The 18,887-nt window shown below is 40.5% G+C and overlaps 1 protein-coding gene across 3 annotated transcripts; it reads left to right on the forward strand.

The window, feature by feature from the left end:
- Nucleotides 1–556: 556 nt before the first annotated feature.
- On the forward strand, nt 557–18,814 carry LOC113571205 (CREB-regulated transcription coactivator 2-like). Of its 3 annotated transcripts, none has more exons than XM_035530883.1 (15): nt 557–746; nt 4,708–4,809; nt 5,692–5,805; nt 6,104–6,165; nt 7,126–7,194; nt 7,927–8,027; nt 8,178–8,204; nt 8,325–8,404; nt 8,526–8,575; nt 8,768–9,000; nt 9,628–10,091; nt 10,204–10,728; nt 12,111–12,197; nt 12,464–12,668; nt 13,942–18,814. In XM_035530883.1, the coding sequence occupies exons 1-15, from the start codon at nt 573–575 to the stop codon at nt 14,142–14,144; spliced, it is 2,496 nt and encodes an 831-aa protein (XP_035386776.1). In that variant the 5' UTR covers nt 557–572; the 3' UTR covers nt 14,145–18,814. The 3 variants fall into 3 exon arrangements, with proteins under 3 accessions (XP_035386776.1, XP_035386778.1, XP_035386777.1); XM_035530885.1 differs by having other exon boundaries at nt 14,026–18,814; XM_035530884.1 differs by lacking the exon at nt 7,126–7,194.
- The last annotated feature ends 73 nt before the right edge of the window (nt 18,815–18,887 follow it).

The following is an 18,887-nucleotide window of genomic DNA, read 5'->3' on the forward strand; positions in this document are numbered from 1 at the left end:
CCAAGTTGTCCATTGTGAAACTGCGCTACAGGTTTGTAAGTGGGAAGCAGCATATTGAGGTTTAGGAAACAGATAAATGTATCCACCCCAGCCAAGATATCTTCAGAATTGCTTTGAGTGTATGGACCAAAACTAAAGAACATTGGGGCATGGTATGCTATAATTTTTCAGATTGTTTCCAATAACAGAATAAAATTCGATACACCGATGTTATGTCACATAATTACATTTCACTGTTTCAAGAAATCATTGCAGACCTTGTAATTGATGGACACAATGAATCCTATCTGGTTAGTGACCCTGTTATTTTTGTTGAGGTCTTTGTTAGAATTGACCCTTGTGCGTAACACTTTGTAGATGGGGAGTGTAATTTCTTCTTCACGTGTATTTTCTGTTATTTAAAATCCGAATGCTGAAACATTTGAAGAAGTGCGTAAAATCAGCATCCTTTACCAAAACATGTTTTAAACACACCTCTAGATGGCTCTCTTTAGTTTTCCGCCGTCTTTAAGCCCTGCCTCTGCGTGTCGGATCATTTCGGGTTGTATGTTGAAGTCACTGGGTTGTAGAAGATGTCTGCCGCGGGTGCTGGAGGTTGCGGACCCGGGCCAGGACCCAGTGTCGGTCCTGGATCCGGGGCCTCCAACCCACGAAAGTTTAGCGAGAAAATAGCCTTGCACACTCAACGTCAGGCTGAAGAGACAGCTGCTTTTCAGGAGGTTATGATGGACATTACCTCGACACGGGTAGGTCTGGAGGGAAATGGGGAGCAACTAGGTCTCGTAGTAAGGGCCTGTCATTTTTCCGAGCTGTAAGAGTAAGATGAAGTAAAAAATATATGTAATAGTTAATTCGTTGTAAACTAACTATATTGCTATGTAAGGCAATGCGGGCTCTCTATGCAAGTAGAAAGAAATGTTTTATTGTACTAGCCCGAGAAACTTGTTCTTCCAGTGAGAAATTAGCATGCTAACCAGGTGGCTAAGGTTATTTAGCTATTCAGCTAATAAGAGTGTAGTCTGATATGGCTAGGTAAAATGAGTTAGCTAGCTAGGTTAGCTAATTAGTTAAAGATTTCTCGACTGTTGTTGGATGACAGGTCAAAACAAGAGCATTGGCCTTGAAAAAAAAAATCCGTTAATAACTTGTGAATGATGTGAAAACAAAACCAACAAAGTAGCTAACTAGTTTCTTCATATAAAATGCACAACATAGCTATCTAGTTAGCAGCTATTAGTCTATAATGTATAGAAGGTAATATAGCGTTAGCAACCTGACTGGTTACAGTGTTGGCTAACGTAGCTAGCTAGCTGGATAGTTCACTAACTTGTCACTCTAGTCAATGACAGTGGTAAGAAGACTTAATTTTGGGTTAACTTTTTTTTTCCATTTTAGCTTGTATTACCTCACCCAAATCACCTAGGTTGGTTATCTAGATGGCTGATTGTGTAACGTTAGATGCATCCTTTACGCAATAAATTTAGCTAGCTAACTACAATAATTGTAGATAACTAAAATCACTAAGTAGTTAGCAGACTACCTTACAAACGTTTTAAGGTGAAAGTCAGTTAGCTAAGTAATTAACGCTAGCTAACTAACTTACTTGTTAGCCAGTCATCAAGCTGGCTCACCAGCCGACCAGTTTTTCACTCATGGCTCAAATTATTCACCGGAAAAGATAAGCAAATCTGACTTTCCATACCAGTTTGGTGTGTTCAGACGATGCGTAGACCTTTAGCTAACAGTTTAAAGAGGTGTGTCTTAATCGCGTCTTGTAACCTGTCAAAATACGGCGCTCAAGCTCCCCCAGACAGGTTAACATAGTCAGTCAACCGACTTTCTTGCAAATCCTAAAAAAATAAATAGTGATCTTAAGTCAAGTCTTATCCTCTCCTGGACTTTTAGATAAGTCTCTCCTCCTATTGCAGTTATCGTTTAATAAGCTTAAAACCAAGGAGAAGATAATGATGGTATGTCAGAAGCAAATTTCCTATGTGTATTTAACTGCTTTTTTTAAAGTTTCTTTATTATTTTTTCTTTAATTACAGTAATTATTGTTTGCAGAAGTGTAGAATCTTTTTTTTTTATTTTTTTTTTATTTTTTTTTTTATTATTATTAATGCATTCAATCTGGTTCTAAACAGCAACATGACTTCTGAAGTAGCATTGGTAATTGGTGATTTAGTGCTGGGTTCTGTCTGCTTACTGCATGTTCTGTCTGCTTGCATGTGCTTGATAGAGTTGAAATTATACAAAATGTTGACTCACAGAGAGTACCAAAAATGAGCCATCATTGGTATTAAATTGCATCAGTATAGATAGCCTTTGTCAGTGGTATAGCTCATAACATTGTATTTTTCTGTTAGAATGGTAAAGTATTAGATATTGCTATGATCAAAGTAAAAAATGGAGATAACGCTTTGATCCAAAAAATGCACACACATAATGATGCACACACATATTTTGTCTTTAGAAATAGGACAGAATGGAGAGAAAATATTCAGGAATATAAATACTGATGGACAAAAAAAAGAAAAGAAAAAAATGTATACTAATGTACTAAAGTAGTCAGTTTTGGATTGCTGATTTTAATTATTTAGATATTTTCCCGAAAATAAAATGTTGACTTTAAACATAGGCTATTAATTATAGTTTATTTTGAAATAACGTTCTAATATTAGCCTAAAAAGTACATGCTGAGATGTATTGCTGATTTTACAAGTATATGCACTGATCCTAGGTTTAGGTGTGTGATTTCCATTAGTACTGAAACAGTAAGAACATTTTCCTTACTCAGATGTCCTAACGCTGACATAAAAAGCAAAGTAGATCTGGCAAGCTGAATGTATGTCCAACATGTTTCTTTACTGTAAAATGTAAAGTCCAGAACTGCCGCCGCTAATTTTCAGGCAATTTTTGTCTTTGTGGCACCTAGCCAAGTTTAACACCGGTTTCTACTAGCCAGGTCCTTTCCCATTGTGTCTTTGTGCTTCTGATTCTGGATTCAGCAAGCTCAACGTTACCACTTTATGGCTTGAATATGAACATTCTTCCATTCTTGCCTAAATCCAGTGCAGTTTTACAGGTTTTTGCCTTTAGGAATAAACAGTGATTAAATACTGGCCAGTTATCTAGCTTATTGCTGTTCATTTTGAAATGCTGTCATATTGTGTGAAAGAGAAGATTATTCCTTTAGTGTGATGGGCAAGGTTTAAAGCATTTAACATTAACTCCGTTTGACATGACAGCTATAGATGTTTTGTGGTTTATTTTGTTTCAGTCTTTGAAATGAGAACTTGTTTGAGTTTGTTTGTGGTTGAGGATGTGGTTATTGGCATTGGGCTGAAGGTGTTGAAACCATTTTCCACCCTACCAATAACCATTACAATTCATTGGGTGAGTTTGGAAAGTTTGTGGTTGATTTCTTTAAGTTTGATGGTGTTTAGTTATGTCAGTGCCTTAACAGACCTTTCAGTAAGTAGTGTGTGTGTGTGTGTGTGTGTGTGTGTGTGTGTGTGTGTGTGTGTACAAATAATGTACTGAATTCAATCTACTTGGTCAATAGGCACTAATGAAATAGGTCTACTGATAAGTCAGAGATTATATTATATTTTTTGTAAGTCTGCACTGGAACAAATGCATCTAAAAAGCTGTTGTATCTGGTGCCAGTCAGTTATAAGAACATGGAAAAACATCAGAAAGCTTCGCTGCTCAGAGAAGCCTGCTTGGAGCCCCAATTTTGTTAACTCTCCCAGTGATTGTTCTGGTGTTGCTGTTTACAGAAGCTAATGCATCAGGGTCAGGTGGAGGATCTGTACTGACATGATCATACCATCTACAGAATTGATGCCACTGCCTCCCTGAGCTGTATTGATCAGGCCTCTCATATGGCCTTGCAGTTGGATAGCACTATGTATTATTCTCATTTCATTTGCATAGTAAACATTGTTGCAGTATCACACTGGCGCTGACACAAAAAAGTATTGTCGATGTCATTTATACTCATGAAATATAAGGCTTTGAAAGTGTGGAATGTGAATTGCCGTTGGTCTGGCTGTGTAGAAACAAAAGCTTGCTTGTAATGTCTGGAGTGGGTTAGAGCAGTGAGGCGGAGAAGCGGCACTAGTACAATAACGCCCATTACAGCCTACAGGAGATGACAGCGGGAACAGTAGGAATACTGCAATCTGGAACGTTTAAAAGAAACTGTGTGACTTATCCGTATTGGTGTCATTTTTCTAATCGTTTTTAGTCTTCTCATGTTCAGCCTGATGAACAAAGGAGGCATTGTTTCTATAAATCTACCAATCGCTCCTGCTCCAGCCAGTCAGTTCTTTAGAGTCGGAATGTTTCACACATTCACACGTGAAGGACTTGCTCACTAAAACCTCATCATGATATAATCATAATAAACAGAAAAGCTCACCCAGGTGGGGGAAGGAAGGAAAGCTGATATTCTTGCGTCTGAATGAGATGCAGATATGCAATGAAATGGCAGAAGGGTCACCGAGCAAACAAAAATTGACCAGTGTGGCCTCTTGATGTGGAGTGGAGTGGAGTGGAGTGGAGTGGAGTGGAGTGGGGTGGGGTGGGGTGGGGTGGGGGGTGTCATTTGGGATTTAGTGTTAAGTGGAGTTCAGAACTGTGTTTTGAGTGGTTTGGTTATGGTTTTGTTGTGTAATATATTTCTTCCCTGCCCTTCTCTAGATTCAGGCTCAGAAGCTGCGGCTGGCTAGAACACAGGGCCTTTACTATGGTGGCTCCCTACCAAATGTCAACCAGATTGGAAGGAACAACCCTGACCTTCAGGTATGTCACTGTGTACATCGGCATCAAATTATGAAACCTGGGCCTGAAGCTAGTATTTCTGCAGTGGGAAGATGGAATTTTTTTTAACCACACATGTAGGATGTGAATCTTCAGTGTTTATAAGTATAAGTAAAAAAAAAAGACAAGCTTGTATAAATGTTTATCAAACCTGAGTAAATGGATCTAGAAAGACCACAGCCGCAAGGAATTTCTGCAAGTAAATTTTTTTGTGACCCTTTCTCTTAAGGGTCAAGTCAAAGCAGAGTATGACAGTGAACTACTGTGTTCATTTGACATCAGTAGCTTTGCATGCCTTAAATTGGCATGTACCCTGGTTCTTTTAAAATAGTTGTTTTCATTAATGGCGTATGGAAAATTAAATTACTGAAAACCTAGATATGCTTTGCAAACCAAGATTCAGGGAACAAACTGATGTTCCTGGCATTTTCACAGTGATTGTCAAGTATGGCATTCATGATGCTTCATGAATGTTCATTTCAGGCTTTGTGTTTTTTTGGGTCCAGACTAGGGATGCATGGTCTCCATCTCCAGCTCCAACCTTCTGTATATTGTTATATTATGACTGGAACTCTCTGGTAGTGTGGTTGTCACCTCTAGTACTGGACATTAACAGTGGGTGCAGTTATTGGCAAGCAAGCTCAGCTGTAACTCGTCTCCTTGGAAATGTGTACCACTATTGGAAGTCTACCCTGTAGAATTGCATCACCCAACAGCTCGTCGTCTGTCCTTTTATATAAGCCTCTGTGCATATGATGGTGTTTTGGTTGTTTTTTGTGTATGTTTATTGGTTCCCTCGAGGTGAGTTTAGTACTTATTTGTGGTGTGTGTATGTGTGTGTTCATTCTTTCATTGGTCCCTTAGGGCCCATTACACTCTAATCTGGACTCCAGTCGTTCCACGCGGCACCATGGCCTGGTGGAGAGAGTCCACAGAGACAGACGCTTCATCTCTCCCAGTCGGCCATACAGGAGACAAGTATCCTTACATTCAGTATTTCTGTGTGCGCTCCAGTAAAACAAGGTGGAACATATAGCCTGCTTATTATAGGATTCATAAGGGCCCTCAAAATTGTGGAAGGCCTGTTTGTGACTTCATATTCAGTCAAGAAGAACGATTCTTTCCTGCTATCAGTACACAAAACATTTACCTTTGTTTTGGTTATTGTGTTTTGTGTTCAGTTTGTGTAATTTGTGTTTGGATAATATGAAAGATGCTTTGCTTTGCTAGAAAAAGGCATTTGCTCTGCAGCTGTGTCTTTAACCTTCGACCTCAGATGGACAGCTCTCATTGCAGCTCTGCTTACCTGTCTCCACCGTCCGACCCCAGCTGGAGAAGGTAAAGCATTCTAAAGAGACGTAAGAGAGGTCTCGATCAGGGCCTCTCAACCGTGCATGCCTTGCCTCTACTGTATGTTCTGCTGTCTTGTTCAGTGTGTAACCACATTCTGTGTACGTGAAGACTGATTTTTGGCTTGTGGCGCACTAATGCTGGCACTGACAGGACTAACTCCAAGGCGTTGCTTCAGTGAGCTCTCTTCTACAGCATTGTTTTCAGTTGCTCTCCAGGCCTTTCAGGCAGATATTTCTTCTTCACCTGTTTTTCTTTAAGCGTGACAACGTTTCTAGGCTTTTTTTTTTTCCTTTCTTTCTTTTTCTTTCTTTTTTTTTTTTGTCAAACTTGTGGCATCATCTTGTTTCTTTTTGTTGCTCCGTTCCATCTTCCTCTTCTGACTCTTAAGTGGAATGGACTCGCTCTCAGTGAGTGGGATACTGACTCAAAAATGGCTAAACGAAGCTGCTAAATGAAGTTGTTAATACCTAGTCAGTTGGTTACTGGCGATTGTTTTTCTCGGAGCTGCAGGAGCAGTTGCTACATTTCAGCTGTTCATGAAGAGATGCAGTGTTTTTTTAGGACGTCTCGGTGATCAGTTGATCAGCTTACCTGCAGTAAGCTGCAGACATGTTTCATTGTGACGGCAGAGACCTCACTGTCTAGACAGCCCTGTAAAGTCCCCTCTCCTACCGCGTAGACCAGTGATGTAATTATGCACAGTGCATGCTGGCCTACGTGATGGAGAAATATTTGAGTGTCCCTGAATATTCTGCTGTAAATTCTTTGGCAATCAGATCCCTTTTTCATGCACGTGGCCACAAAGCTGATGCCTGGTCAGTGTAGGGTCAGTGTCTCTCTTTCTGATTCTTTTTTTTTAAGCTGCTTTCAGTCCTTTCTCAAGCCTGCTCCATTCTTTTCCTCTTGGTTCTGGAAATAATGGGCATTTTTCTGTCAATCATGAAGGAACTGGTCCGGTAATTTCTCCATGGACAAGAACCCGTTGTTCCGTCTTCCCACCACAGCACTCAGCAGGTGAATTCACACCTCTGCCACTCCCTTCTGTCTGTCTCTTTATCTGTCTAGACTATATCACACTTTACTTCTTTTGTTCACCTTCCTTCTTTCTCAGTTTTTATTTTTTTTTTTTTACTTCTTCTTGCCATATATATATATATATATATATATATATATATATATATATATATATATATATATATATATATATATATATATATATATATATATATATATATATATATATATATATTTTAAAAAAAATCTTTTTCAGACCTCGTGTGATGGGGAGATTTAAGGTCACTGAGAGTAGTATGCTGATTGCGTGCTAGGCCAGTGTTTACAGGCAGCTGGCAGCTGTTTGTAGGGAATGTGTGGAGTTGTTGTTATACTGCACCTTGGGAAGGCCAGATCTGTACACCTTCTGCGAGAAAAGCTGATTTCACTTGAGTGTTTTAGTGGATGTCTTATTAATGTAAAGATGTGTGTTCATTTGTGCGGTGGTATGTTGCTGTGTGCATTCACGCGTGCCCCGATTTCCTCACTTCCAGGAGTAGCTTGCTCCTTTTGTCTTTTCTCAGTCCTCGTCTCCTAACAGAGACCATTTCTCAAGAAATAACTTGTTGTTTTCATCCCCTCTCCCTCTCCATCCCTTTTTTTCTTTCCCTTTGTCCTCCCCTCTCTTTCTCTCTCGCTACCTGCCCCCCCCCCCCCCCCCCCCCCCCATCACCTGTTCCCTGCTTTATTTAGAACAAACTCAGACTCTGCCCTGCACACCAGTGTGATGAATCCTCCCCCATCAGATTCATTTAGTGCTGCTCACACCATAAACCCCCAGGGACGGCGGAGTGGTAGGTATCGGGTTCTCCCCAGGGGTAAATGCTCTGCTGGTTATTTTCATCCAGGAGGATACGCCAAATTGTAGGAGTTTTTACAGGACACTGCAGTATCTAGGATTTGCTGATCTTGCATGATTTCCCTTGCTTCTCTTTGTACTTCAGGTTTGACGGAGGGTGACGAACGGAGAAGTAAGTCACTGATCACTTTGCAACCCACAAATACATTTTATTAATTTGTAGCACAAATAGACATAGTTAAAAAAAAAATGGAATGAGATATTCTGACTCCTATTTCCTGGGGCCATACAGTGTTCCCATACCCAGTCCCCCCCATAGAGGAAAATGTGTTGGATGAAGGCAAGCTTCTGAAACCATGGGACACCAAGAAGGTAGTCTGGGCTGTCATCTTGTTGAAATGATTATGTATTCAGTGGTATCGTCACATTATTTAATTGGAACCACACAGAAGAAAATAATGTTTCTTGTGGTGTTTGTTTTTGTAAACTATAGTTACCTCTGCTGTCCTCGCGACCAAAGTCTTGTGAAGTCCCTGGAATCACGTAATTTCAAAGAATACTTCAACCTCTCTTTAGATGTTGTGTGTGTGTGTGTGTGTGTGTGTGTGTGTGTGTGTGTGTGTGTGTGTGTGTGTGTGTGTGTTTTGTTTTTTTAACTTAAGAAGCCAAATAGTCAAATAGATTTACTAGCTTATCTTTCATAATGTCTCCTCTCTCGCTCTCCTATTTTATTAGTATATTCCCCTCACCAGACCAGCAGTCTGGTGCCCCTCATGTGCCGTCCGCGTTGAATACGGGGGGTTCTCTGCCAGATCTGTCTAGTCTGCACTTCCCCTCCCCCCTGCCAACACCACTGGACCCAGACGAGCCTGGCTACCCGTCCCTCAGCGGGGGCAGCAGCACTGGCAACCTGGCCTCCACCCTCACTCAGCTCGGCATCAACACCACCACTGCCTTCCACTCTCCAGGTGGGGCCGGGGGTGATTTTTTTTTTTTTAATCATCAAATATCTTTTTCCAGTCAGCGCTTTAAAGTCGTGGAAAAAAAAGAACTATAATTCCACTAGATGTTTTCAACTTGATAGTGGAGCAGATACAGACCGGTTGCTGCGGTGCGTTCCCCAGCAGAGTGCTTGTCTGACCGAGAGATTGGGTGTGTATGTAATCGGAAGTAGCAGCTATGCTTAACATCGATGATTCTTGCTCACCACACAGGATGCGGCCTCCTCACTGCTCTCTGGCCTTCTCTGCCTTTTTCAAAGCAGTGTGGTTATCGCCCCAGTCACATGCTGGGGATTCCCTTTACCGTTTAACATTTCTTTGAGGTTCTTTTTTTTGTCTTGTAGGTTTGTTATGGGTTTAATCGAAAGTCATTCGGGACTTTTTTTTTTTCCCCCCGTCATGTTTATTAATTGTTGAATTATTGTGAATCTTGTCATGGTGTACATTTTGTCTGAAAATGTTTAAATCACTGTTAATATTTATTCAGTGTTTTACCAGTGCAGTATTTCTGCATAGGTGAAGAGGTTTTGTTTTGCTTTTTTTTCCAAAATGATTTTTGTTGCATCATCCTGATGTTCTCTCTCACTCCTGCAGGTCTCTTGGCCTCTCTACAGGGCACACTCAGTAATCCCTCCCTCCAGTCGTCCCTTAGCAACCCCAATATCCAGTCATCTTTGAGCAGCCAGTCCTTCCCCAACTCCCTTAGCTCCACCTCTCTGCAGTCATCACTTAGCAACCCCTCCATACAGTCCTCTCTCAGCTCCTCCCCTTCTATGCAGTCCTCCCTCAGCAACCAGTCCCTGCACTCCTCCCTGAGTAACTCTTCCCTAAGTGGCCAGTCCCTGCAGTCAGCAGCGAACACGGTGGCTGGCTCGGGCCCCTGTCTGGGTTCGTTCCCGCCGCACTTACCTGGCCAGGTGCAGCCACCGCTGGCCACCTCCCCCAGGAAACGAACGCAGCTCTCGCCGCTCAACCTGCCCATGGGACCGGAGTCCCGCAGGCATCATTCCAAACAGTTCTCCCCCATCTCCTCCCCCACGCTGTCTGCCATCACACAGGTAAACAACCCACCTGTACCGCCACCCGAAGCATACTTTCCTGTTTATTGGACAAAGTAGTTGGATGTACACCATTGATATGAAATCATGGAAAACTTTTCCCATTGGCCAGGGTGTTCCATTGGATACCAGTAAGCTAATGATGGACCAGCGGTTACCGCCATACCCGTACAGCCAGTCGCAGCACGTCCAGAGTGCTGACGCACAGAAAGGCGGCCCCTCGCCACAGTCCGGCCCTGCGACGGCCCAGCAGCAGCACCACCACCACCACCAGCACGCGGCCCAGCCGCAACAGCATCACCCGCACCGCCCGCCGGGCCACTTGCCCTCGTCCGCCATGCAGCTGCACATGCACAACATGCAGAACCTGCGCAAGAGCCAGAACTTTCAGCAGCAGCAGCAGCAGCAGCGGCGGCGACATGGCCCCCAACTGCAGGCTCCGCAGGAGCAGCCATCCGGTGGCAACCTCACGGAGGCGCACGGGCAGGCACCGGCGGCCTCGCAGGATCCGGCCACGCCGCTGGGCCCTCAGCCACGGGCCAACAGCCAGGCGGGCGAGCACGAGCATCAGAGCCAGAGCCTCCCTCAGCTTCAGCACACCAACCAGAGTCTAGCCAGTGATCTTGGACTTTACAGTGTGAGTGGCCTGTCTCCTCCAGCGCTTTGAAGGCCAGGGTGGCACAGCTAGTCTGAAAAGATGTAGGCGGTGCACTGTTGTGTATACTCGGATTTAAAAAAAAAAACGACAACAGAACTTTGTTCCGAGATCACGTAAGGTTCAGAACTTGTGTCTTGATGTACTCACGTTCAGCAGTTTTAGTATGTACTGAAGTACACCATTTTTAGGACTTTCTTTAAAAGTCAGATTACAAACAGAGTGTTTCTTTGAAGTTGAAATGTTTATTTTCGATTAGTGTGTCCATGCTAGTGTACATTTAGTATCTATTAGATAAATAAATCAGGTCTTTGTGTAATAATGTGAAGGCCAGTTATAACACTTAACACATTGAACTCAGCACTTTAACTGTCTATAGGACACAGATGTATGACACTGGTATAAAACTATGAACACAGTTCTGATCGAGTCCAGCTTCCCCCTTGAATTAACAGTGTGAATTGTGCAACGTCACCAGTGATATGCAATGTTCCACAGCCATTCAGAGACGACAGGTCCGAGCTCGAAGCCTGTAATAATTGTAGTTGAAGAGGGCTTTATTTTGCTGCCAGAAATCTAAAGAGAAGGATGTGGTTTAATTGGATTAATGTGAAATATGGCTGTGTCCTTACAATGCTGAAGTAAAAGTCGAAGTCTAGCTATGCTGGGAAAGTAGCACACAATAAGTGCCATCACCTGACCTCTAACCTGGGGCTACTGACGGCTCATCTGTAGTTTTGTGGATTAAGGTGCTCTTTTAAATGAGTAGATGACATCATAGCCTCTTGTGTCCTCGCCTGTCTCTCTGTGGAATGAATTTGAGAGGACCGACTGGGGAAGAATAACGCAGAACATCAATACTTTACCTTTGTGCGTAGCGTATCTATTTAAAGCTCTTAGCTTCCTGGCTCCTTTGTTCACGAGGTCTGTAATGCCATGATCTGTTGTTGTACTTTTGTCTTGCCACTGACTTTAAAGAAATGCCTCAAGGTAGCAGACATTAATACTTCTTTGTTTATAACTTTGATATTGTTTTTACACAGTGCTTTCCTCAAGCAGATAAATGTGTCTGGGATGCCACCAACCACACTCGCATACTGATTAACTGTTTGGGGTACAGTGAGCTTTCTGGTGTAGAGCGTGACTGGACTCATGTAGATTCAAACTGAATACTTTGGGAGTAGCTTTGGCTGAAGGCACTAGCTGAAATGCGAAAAGATTAGACAACTCAGGCGGAGCACTGATTGCATTGCAGTACTCAAAACTTCAAGTAGTTTCAGAAAAACTTTGACCTCAGCTTGGCTTATTTCAGATTTAAATAATATCATGTTGGTATTGAATCTATTTTCTCTGTGCTCTTACAGGACTCCTTGTTACTGAACTCTCTTCTGGATGATCCATACCTGGGCCTGCAGCTTACTGGCAGGCAAAATCAGACTCTTTCTCAGCAGGTCAGACACATGAATATTGTACTAACAGTTGCTTGACTAAATTAAAGTCATGGTGTGAAGAGGGTTATTGGTTTGTGATGCGTTTCCTTTTTTGTTTTGAATCTGTGGCTAAAAAATAATCAGTAGCTATATGTATATATATTTTTCAAATTAATTGACATTAAATTTCAAAGCACAGTTTAACCAAATGTTTTCCTTGCTATTTTGTTTCCTTTATATTCACTCAGTTATGCCTTTCCTCTCCTGTCTGTGTTTTCATACTGTAGTTCAACATTGACTCTCAGGTTGAGGGTTTGTGCTTTAATCACAATCTGAGCTCTGGTAACCCCAATAAGGCCCAAGATGGCTCCTACCACAGCCACCAGGGGGTGCTAGATCTGTTGGAATCTACAGAGCAGCAGTTCCTGAACCCAAATCAGAATCAGGGCTACGGCAGTGGACGACACACTGTCCCCAACATCATACTGACTGGTGAGTGTGATTTGGTGCACTGGTTACCATAATGCAGAGCCTCACATCAGTATTAAATAAATATCTCACTGTTTTGTATCGTAAACCACTGAATGTGGTCAATTTGGCAAGTTTTATTTTGCAAAAGAATGAAAAACCCATTGACATGGAACACACTTATAATCCAAGTCTATGGGTAGTCATTGAATTCTGTCAGTAAATGTTTGTTAGACATGACTACATAATGCATATTCAGAACTACAACTACTCAGGATAAAATGGACATAAGAGAACATCTGATCAAATGTTTTATCAGATGTTTGAACGCTGGAGTAACACAGTTAAAGGTCTTTCTGGTTACTTGAAACTTCTTTAGGGGTTTTTAGTATCATGTGTTTTTAGGTGGAACCATGTATACTCTGAACTGAATGCAGCAGAATATCGGTATAATATCATAAATTCTTCCCTCTGGAAAAGTGTTGCTTTCTACAAAGAAGCAAATTTACAACCTAATCTTTGAGCAATTTTTGAAAACCTCACAATGCATGTTTTGCAGAAGCATTTATTGAATGAATTCTGTGACAACCCTAGGTTTTGATTATAATTGTGTTTTGAGTCATCAGGTTTTCTGTTTTTTGTTTTTTTTGTTTTTTGTTTTTTTGAATGCTGGAATGTTTTAAGACAGACTGACTGTCATAATTGTAAGTCACTTTGGATTAAAGCGTCAGCTAAATGCCATAAATGTAAATGTTAAGCATCTCAGTCTTAAAAACATTGTATATGAACTTAAAATTAATTCTAAAACAAATTACTAGATGTCTAGTAATTACATGGGGTAGTCAGGCAAGCTACAAGGTCAATAGTGATACAGAGCAAAAAATAAGAGGACCTGTGGGGATGTTAAATGATTCTAAATTCAATTATTGCATTTAATTGTTGCATTTAATTGTTGCATTTAAAAAAAAAAAACACAAAAAAAAAACAATTCCCTCCTATTAATCCAGCGCCTTGCTTACAGAGCAGATGAAAGACCTTTGGAACTTAACTTAACTGAAACGTTTGTGTATTTTAAATGTTTATATATATATATATATATATATATATATATATATATATATATATATATATATATATATATATAAATATATATATATATATATATATATATATATATATATATATATATATATATATATATAAATATATATATATATATATATATATATATATATATATATATATATATATATATATATATAAATATAAATAAAATATATACACACACACACTATAGGAGACTCTCCACCCAGTCTGTCAAAGGAGATCACCACTGCTTTGTCTGGAGTGCCAGGCTTTGAGGTGGACCCTTTCTCATCAGATGACCCGCTCAGGATGGATCCGCTGGCGCTGGATGGCTTTGGCATGCTTGCCGATGGAGAGCTGATGCTGGCCGACCCTGCCGTGGAGGACTCCTTTCGCTCTGACCGCCTCAAGTGAACATGATGAGGGAAGGAGCGATGGAGGTACCGGGAGAATGGAGGGATGGAGGTGGCGGGGATGGGTGGAAGCTTTTGGATCCAAGAAGGGATTGTCCCCAGCATCTCCAAGTGAGAAGTCTTTAAGGCATTCCAGTGAAATTTCCCGTCTCCACCATCTACAGGCTTGAAAACTGTTGAACAGATTTACTGAGAGGGACCAAATATGTTTGTTTCTCAAAGTCTTGGTCCGCTTGTTTGTTGGGGCTTTTTTTTTTTTTTTTGGTTGTTCGGTTTTTCTTATTGTTTTGGGTTGTTTTTTAAAAAAGTTTTTTTGCTATATGCGCCAGGCACTTAATGAGATGTTTCCTGTGATGCAAAAGTAAATGTATGCATTAGGTTGTCGTAAGTCCTAACTGCATGTTAACAAAATGCACTTCAGGTTACGTGACTCGCAAACAGGCAACAAGCCTGTGATACCGGCTTGCTGGAAAGGAGTCTCGTTCCACTCGAAAAGACCACTTTAAAATCTGTGAAAGGAGACGCTCGTTTCACATCCACTGTTCCCCAGGGAAGGACTCTGGGAAAACAGGCCACGTTCCTTTGTGGTCACAGAAGAGGAATCGCCAAATACGACCATATGACCAAGTCGACCACGTCACTGTACGCCACTGATTGTAAGGGTTCTACTTTTAGTACACCTGCCCCTACAGAACGAGTATTTATTATTTTCAAGCTGAAACGTGGTTGCTTACAGAGACAGGAGATTCTTGATGTTCATGGCCCCCACCACTGATCTATATTAGCCTCATATTTCTATAACGGAACGTTGAGTGTGTTCAGTCTCCCCTAAAGCTCTAAAGTCTGAAAGGTGGAGAAGTGGCTTAATTTACACTCATTGCACCAAAGTATTTTTAAAAATCAGTTTTTGCTTGAAGACAAACTCTGAAATGTTGAAATTAGACTTATTTGGGACTTTTGACCAAAAGGTCTGTCCCCAAGAAGCCACCCCCGGTTCTGTTTATGCTCCAGCTGAAAGGAAGCCTGTCTTGTGGATGTGACCAGTGGCAGTGTGTGTCAGAGGCTGATTTACTGGAGCTCTGTTCAACTCTTGCGTGTGCCACCCCCCACTACTGCCTTGAACAGAAAGCTGCAGTCTCGCTAATATTGCATAGCCTATGCCGTCGCATTAAAGTTGCATGAACTGAATTATCAGGAAGGTGATTCGCACACAAAATGGCAGCACGTTAATGCATCTGTGTTCTAATGGCTGTCCCTTGTGTGGTTTGCTCGTCACTGGTGGAACGCGTTTGGAGCCAGAGAATGCAGTTAGATTTTCAGTCACTGTGATATGCACCTCGTACTGCTCCCTCTGCCTGCCTTTGCACACGCCCACTCCTGAACAAGGCCATATTGAATGGACTTTATGTATTTTCTGTGACAAATAATGTGTACTATGAAGTTTTATTTTTTAACAGAGTTCGAGTCTAGATGTAAATGTATATAATTGTATTCGTATAATAATATAAGTCTATAAATTAAGGAAGAGAAGCCTATTTCTGATAGTGTACCAAAGCATCGTCATTCAGCAGGTTGTTTTGTTTCTGTCTGCCTTCTGTCAGTGTTTGCTTTATCTTTGAGCTTTTTTTTTTTATTATTATTATTAGTTTGAGGTTGGTTTTTTTTTTTTTTATCTATCCTTGATCATTTTAGAAAACATGTACAGTTGCAGTGTTTAATGTCCCTTAATGGGTGTTTGCTTGTTAATAGCACTCAAGTTCAGTTACATTTTTCCATGTGAAATAGAAGCATAAGTATGACTCATGGCGGGAAAGCCTTTTTTTTGTTTGTTTGTTTGTTTTTTTTTGACTAACAATATGAAAACCAGTTGTACCGTATTCCTGTAGGTAGATGAATGTAGTTCACACACTTTGTTGCCGCTTGCTCTGTACAGTGAAAGGGATGCCTAATGTCACCCTTGTTAGCGTTTTGGGGGATACAAATGCGTAACCTTGATGTTTTCTAAATCCCCCTCTGAGTTAGGATCTAGTGCTCTCCTCCATACTGTTCCCACTAGTACTTGTTTATCCGGCAGTTTTCATGCATTTCACATGCGCGTCAAAGTGCTGTACAGATGCAATCAAATAAGCCAAGCAGATAAATATGTTCAACAAGACAGGAAATGTAAAAATGAATGCAATGGTTAAAACTCTGAAGAAAGGACCTAAATTTAAAAAAAAAAAAAAGGAAAAGAATCTGATGGATTGCTAAAAAACTAAAGCCTTGACTTGTAAGAGGTGCCTGATGTCTAAACAAAGTTTAGTTTCAAATTGTGAGTGCACAGAGGTGTGGGGGTAAATCGTATATTCTATGCCATAATTGGCAACATAATTTGGTCGGGTATACTTAGAAATGTGTAAAAGTGCGAGAGCATTTTGTTTTCAAGTTACTACTTTTGCGCAAAAGCTTTCTGATTCTGTCATGCACATAGTGACCGGTTTTAAAGTGCATTGTATAATTATAGAGGGGCCACACCTACAGGAAATTTACTGGTAAAACCTCCAGCATATACGTTGCATCTAGAAATTCTCATCTGACTTAAAGTAAGCAAGCCGATCTTTAGAAGCACTGTGAAAAAATGGGAGTATTGCTTTAAAAAAAGAAACGGTTAGCCAGTGTGATGTTACTAGGCTGGATGAAAAGCTTTTGTCAATGTTCTAGTGGCTGCATTTTGAACAAGCTGTAGTATGTACAAAATATGTATGTATGTCCATCTCCAGGTCATCTTGACCTGGAGGGGGGAAAAAGAATGAGTTAATTTTTTTTTATTTATTTTTTTTTTATTTTTTTGAGGCAAGGTCATATGCAGTGTTCTTGTGACGAAAGAATGTGTTTTTGGTGACATTGTTTGATTGATTTAAAGGTCAAATCATAGTTAAGAGCAACAGATTCTTCACATCAGACTTTATTTTAGTGCCAGGTTATCTAGTTTTATTTACATTTTTATATTTAACACCAGCTGTGTTATTGAGGCTAAACGCATAGTGGTGTGCCCTAAAGTCCTATACGGGTCATCTGCTGTCTTATATATGCAGTATCTTTTATGTGAAGTAGCCTTATGCCTGCACTAATTTAGATTTATACAAAGACTGGTTGAAAACACAGTGGATTGTGGGTACTTAAATTGGTTTCTAATCCATTCCTCTGGGACTGCCATAGCACCTGCATTTGGCCATGTTTAGTTCAAGCCCACTTAATTAAATTCAGGTAATTGGATAATGCACTCTTAATCAAAAATGTCGTGGCGGTTGCAGTAGAGACTCATGTATGGAATTACATGGTGGCTGAGAACAGGGTGTAGAAAGTTGATTGTGGGAAATCAGGAGTAGTCATTCAAAGGGCTTGTCAGCTGAAGCTGGCATTTCTTCGTTTGCATCACTTATCCCCTTTGGTGCTTACTAGTCTGAGTCCACTTCCCCCTTGTGCTACAGAGCATCCCTGGTCATCTTAACTTCTCGATTATTAAATCAGACAATCTTATTGAGTTGCGTTTGAGTGCATTTAGGCATGATTTGTCAGCAGATGGATATGAAAAGATGGCTGGAGCTTTCACAAAGAAAGCTTGTTAAAGTCAGCGCAGGTCGCTGCTACAGTGATCAGGTGAAAAACTGATTTTACCCACTACATTAGTTCATTTACATTTGATATAGCATTTTCGGGAGGTTCTCAAACCTTCCAGGCTTCTCATGATGTATATTTAATGAGTATAGGAGTAAATCCTAATGTCATAAAGATATAGCGTGTAGTAGAGCTGTACCCTCCAGAACTGTAATGCCCAACCAAGCTTGCAGACACCAGTTATCTGTTCCATGTTGGTCCCTGTGAGCCTAATCCCAGCCAGAAACTTGTATCTAAATTTTGCATGTCTTGCTGCAAGATTTGTTTGCACATGGTTGAGTGCTCTTCTGTAATACATGAAAGACCAAGAGGACTGAGTTGGGAGGCACTTGGGCTGTTTAGATATTAAGAAAAGGGATGCTCTGTATTGCCCCCAGTCTTAGCAACTAAGGCTTGTTACTAAGTTATATTTTCAGATATTAAAAAGATTTCTTTTTATCTAAAGCCACACAATGTTTGGGAAGATTTTAGATCAAGACTGTGGAAGTTATTTTAATGAAATGTATGAACAGATTTTTTAAAACTATTTTCATATGTTATAAATGCATGCGTAACGGTTTATGCACGCTTTTGACTTCTATCTGCACTGTAGAATCAGCTTTGGACTTGCCATCAATGTATTAAATGAATACCCGCTGCAAGGTTAATTAAAACGCAGTTATATTTTCTGCCACAAGAGGTAGCTGTTGAACAGCTTGGAGCTAAATCGTGCTCTGAAGAGATTGCCATGTTTTTTGACGTGATTAAATGTTATTTTCTGTGTCATTGTGCTTGAGCCTGTAATTGTTTCGTAGCTTATTTGTAGTTTGAATATAGAAAAAAAAAACTAAATATTTGATTTGTCATACCTTTACAAAAGTTACTCTTAATTTTCATTATTTTGATAACCAGGGAATCGACCATTGTTGTAAATAATATACCTAAACCATAGGTGCTTCTAACAGAATATTTTTAAGACTGTATCATGACGATATTTTACAAAAAAAAATAAAATAAAGAATTTAATTGAATGTGTGCAAGAGGGCTACTGAAATTATTTCGATAAGTCAACTTCGAGGCTACACTTTTGAAACGAGGACCTGAATGC

Source organism: Electrophorus electricus, chromosome 10, assembly GCF_013358815.1.
Source record: "Electrophorus electricus isolate fEleEle1 chromosome 10, fEleEle1.pri, whole genome shotgun sequence".
NCBI lineage: Eukaryota > Metazoa > Chordata > Actinopteri > Gymnotiformes > Gymnotidae > Electrophorus > Electrophorus electricus.

Excerpts from the sequence above, each read along its gene's own strand:
- LOC113571205 (XM_035530883.1), top strand. The coding sequence starts at position 573 with ATGTCTGCCGCGGGTGCTGGAGGTTGCGGACCCGGGCCAGGACCCAGT. Across the intron at positions 4,810-5,691 it reads GGAACAACCCTGACCTTCAG|GGCCCATTACACTCTAATCT; the intron begins GTATGTCACTGT and ends TTGGTCCCTTAG. Across the intron at positions 8,028-8,177 it reads CCCCCAGGGACGGCGGAGTG|GTTTGACGGAGGGTGACGAA; the intron begins GTAGGTATCGGG and ends TTTGTACTTCAG.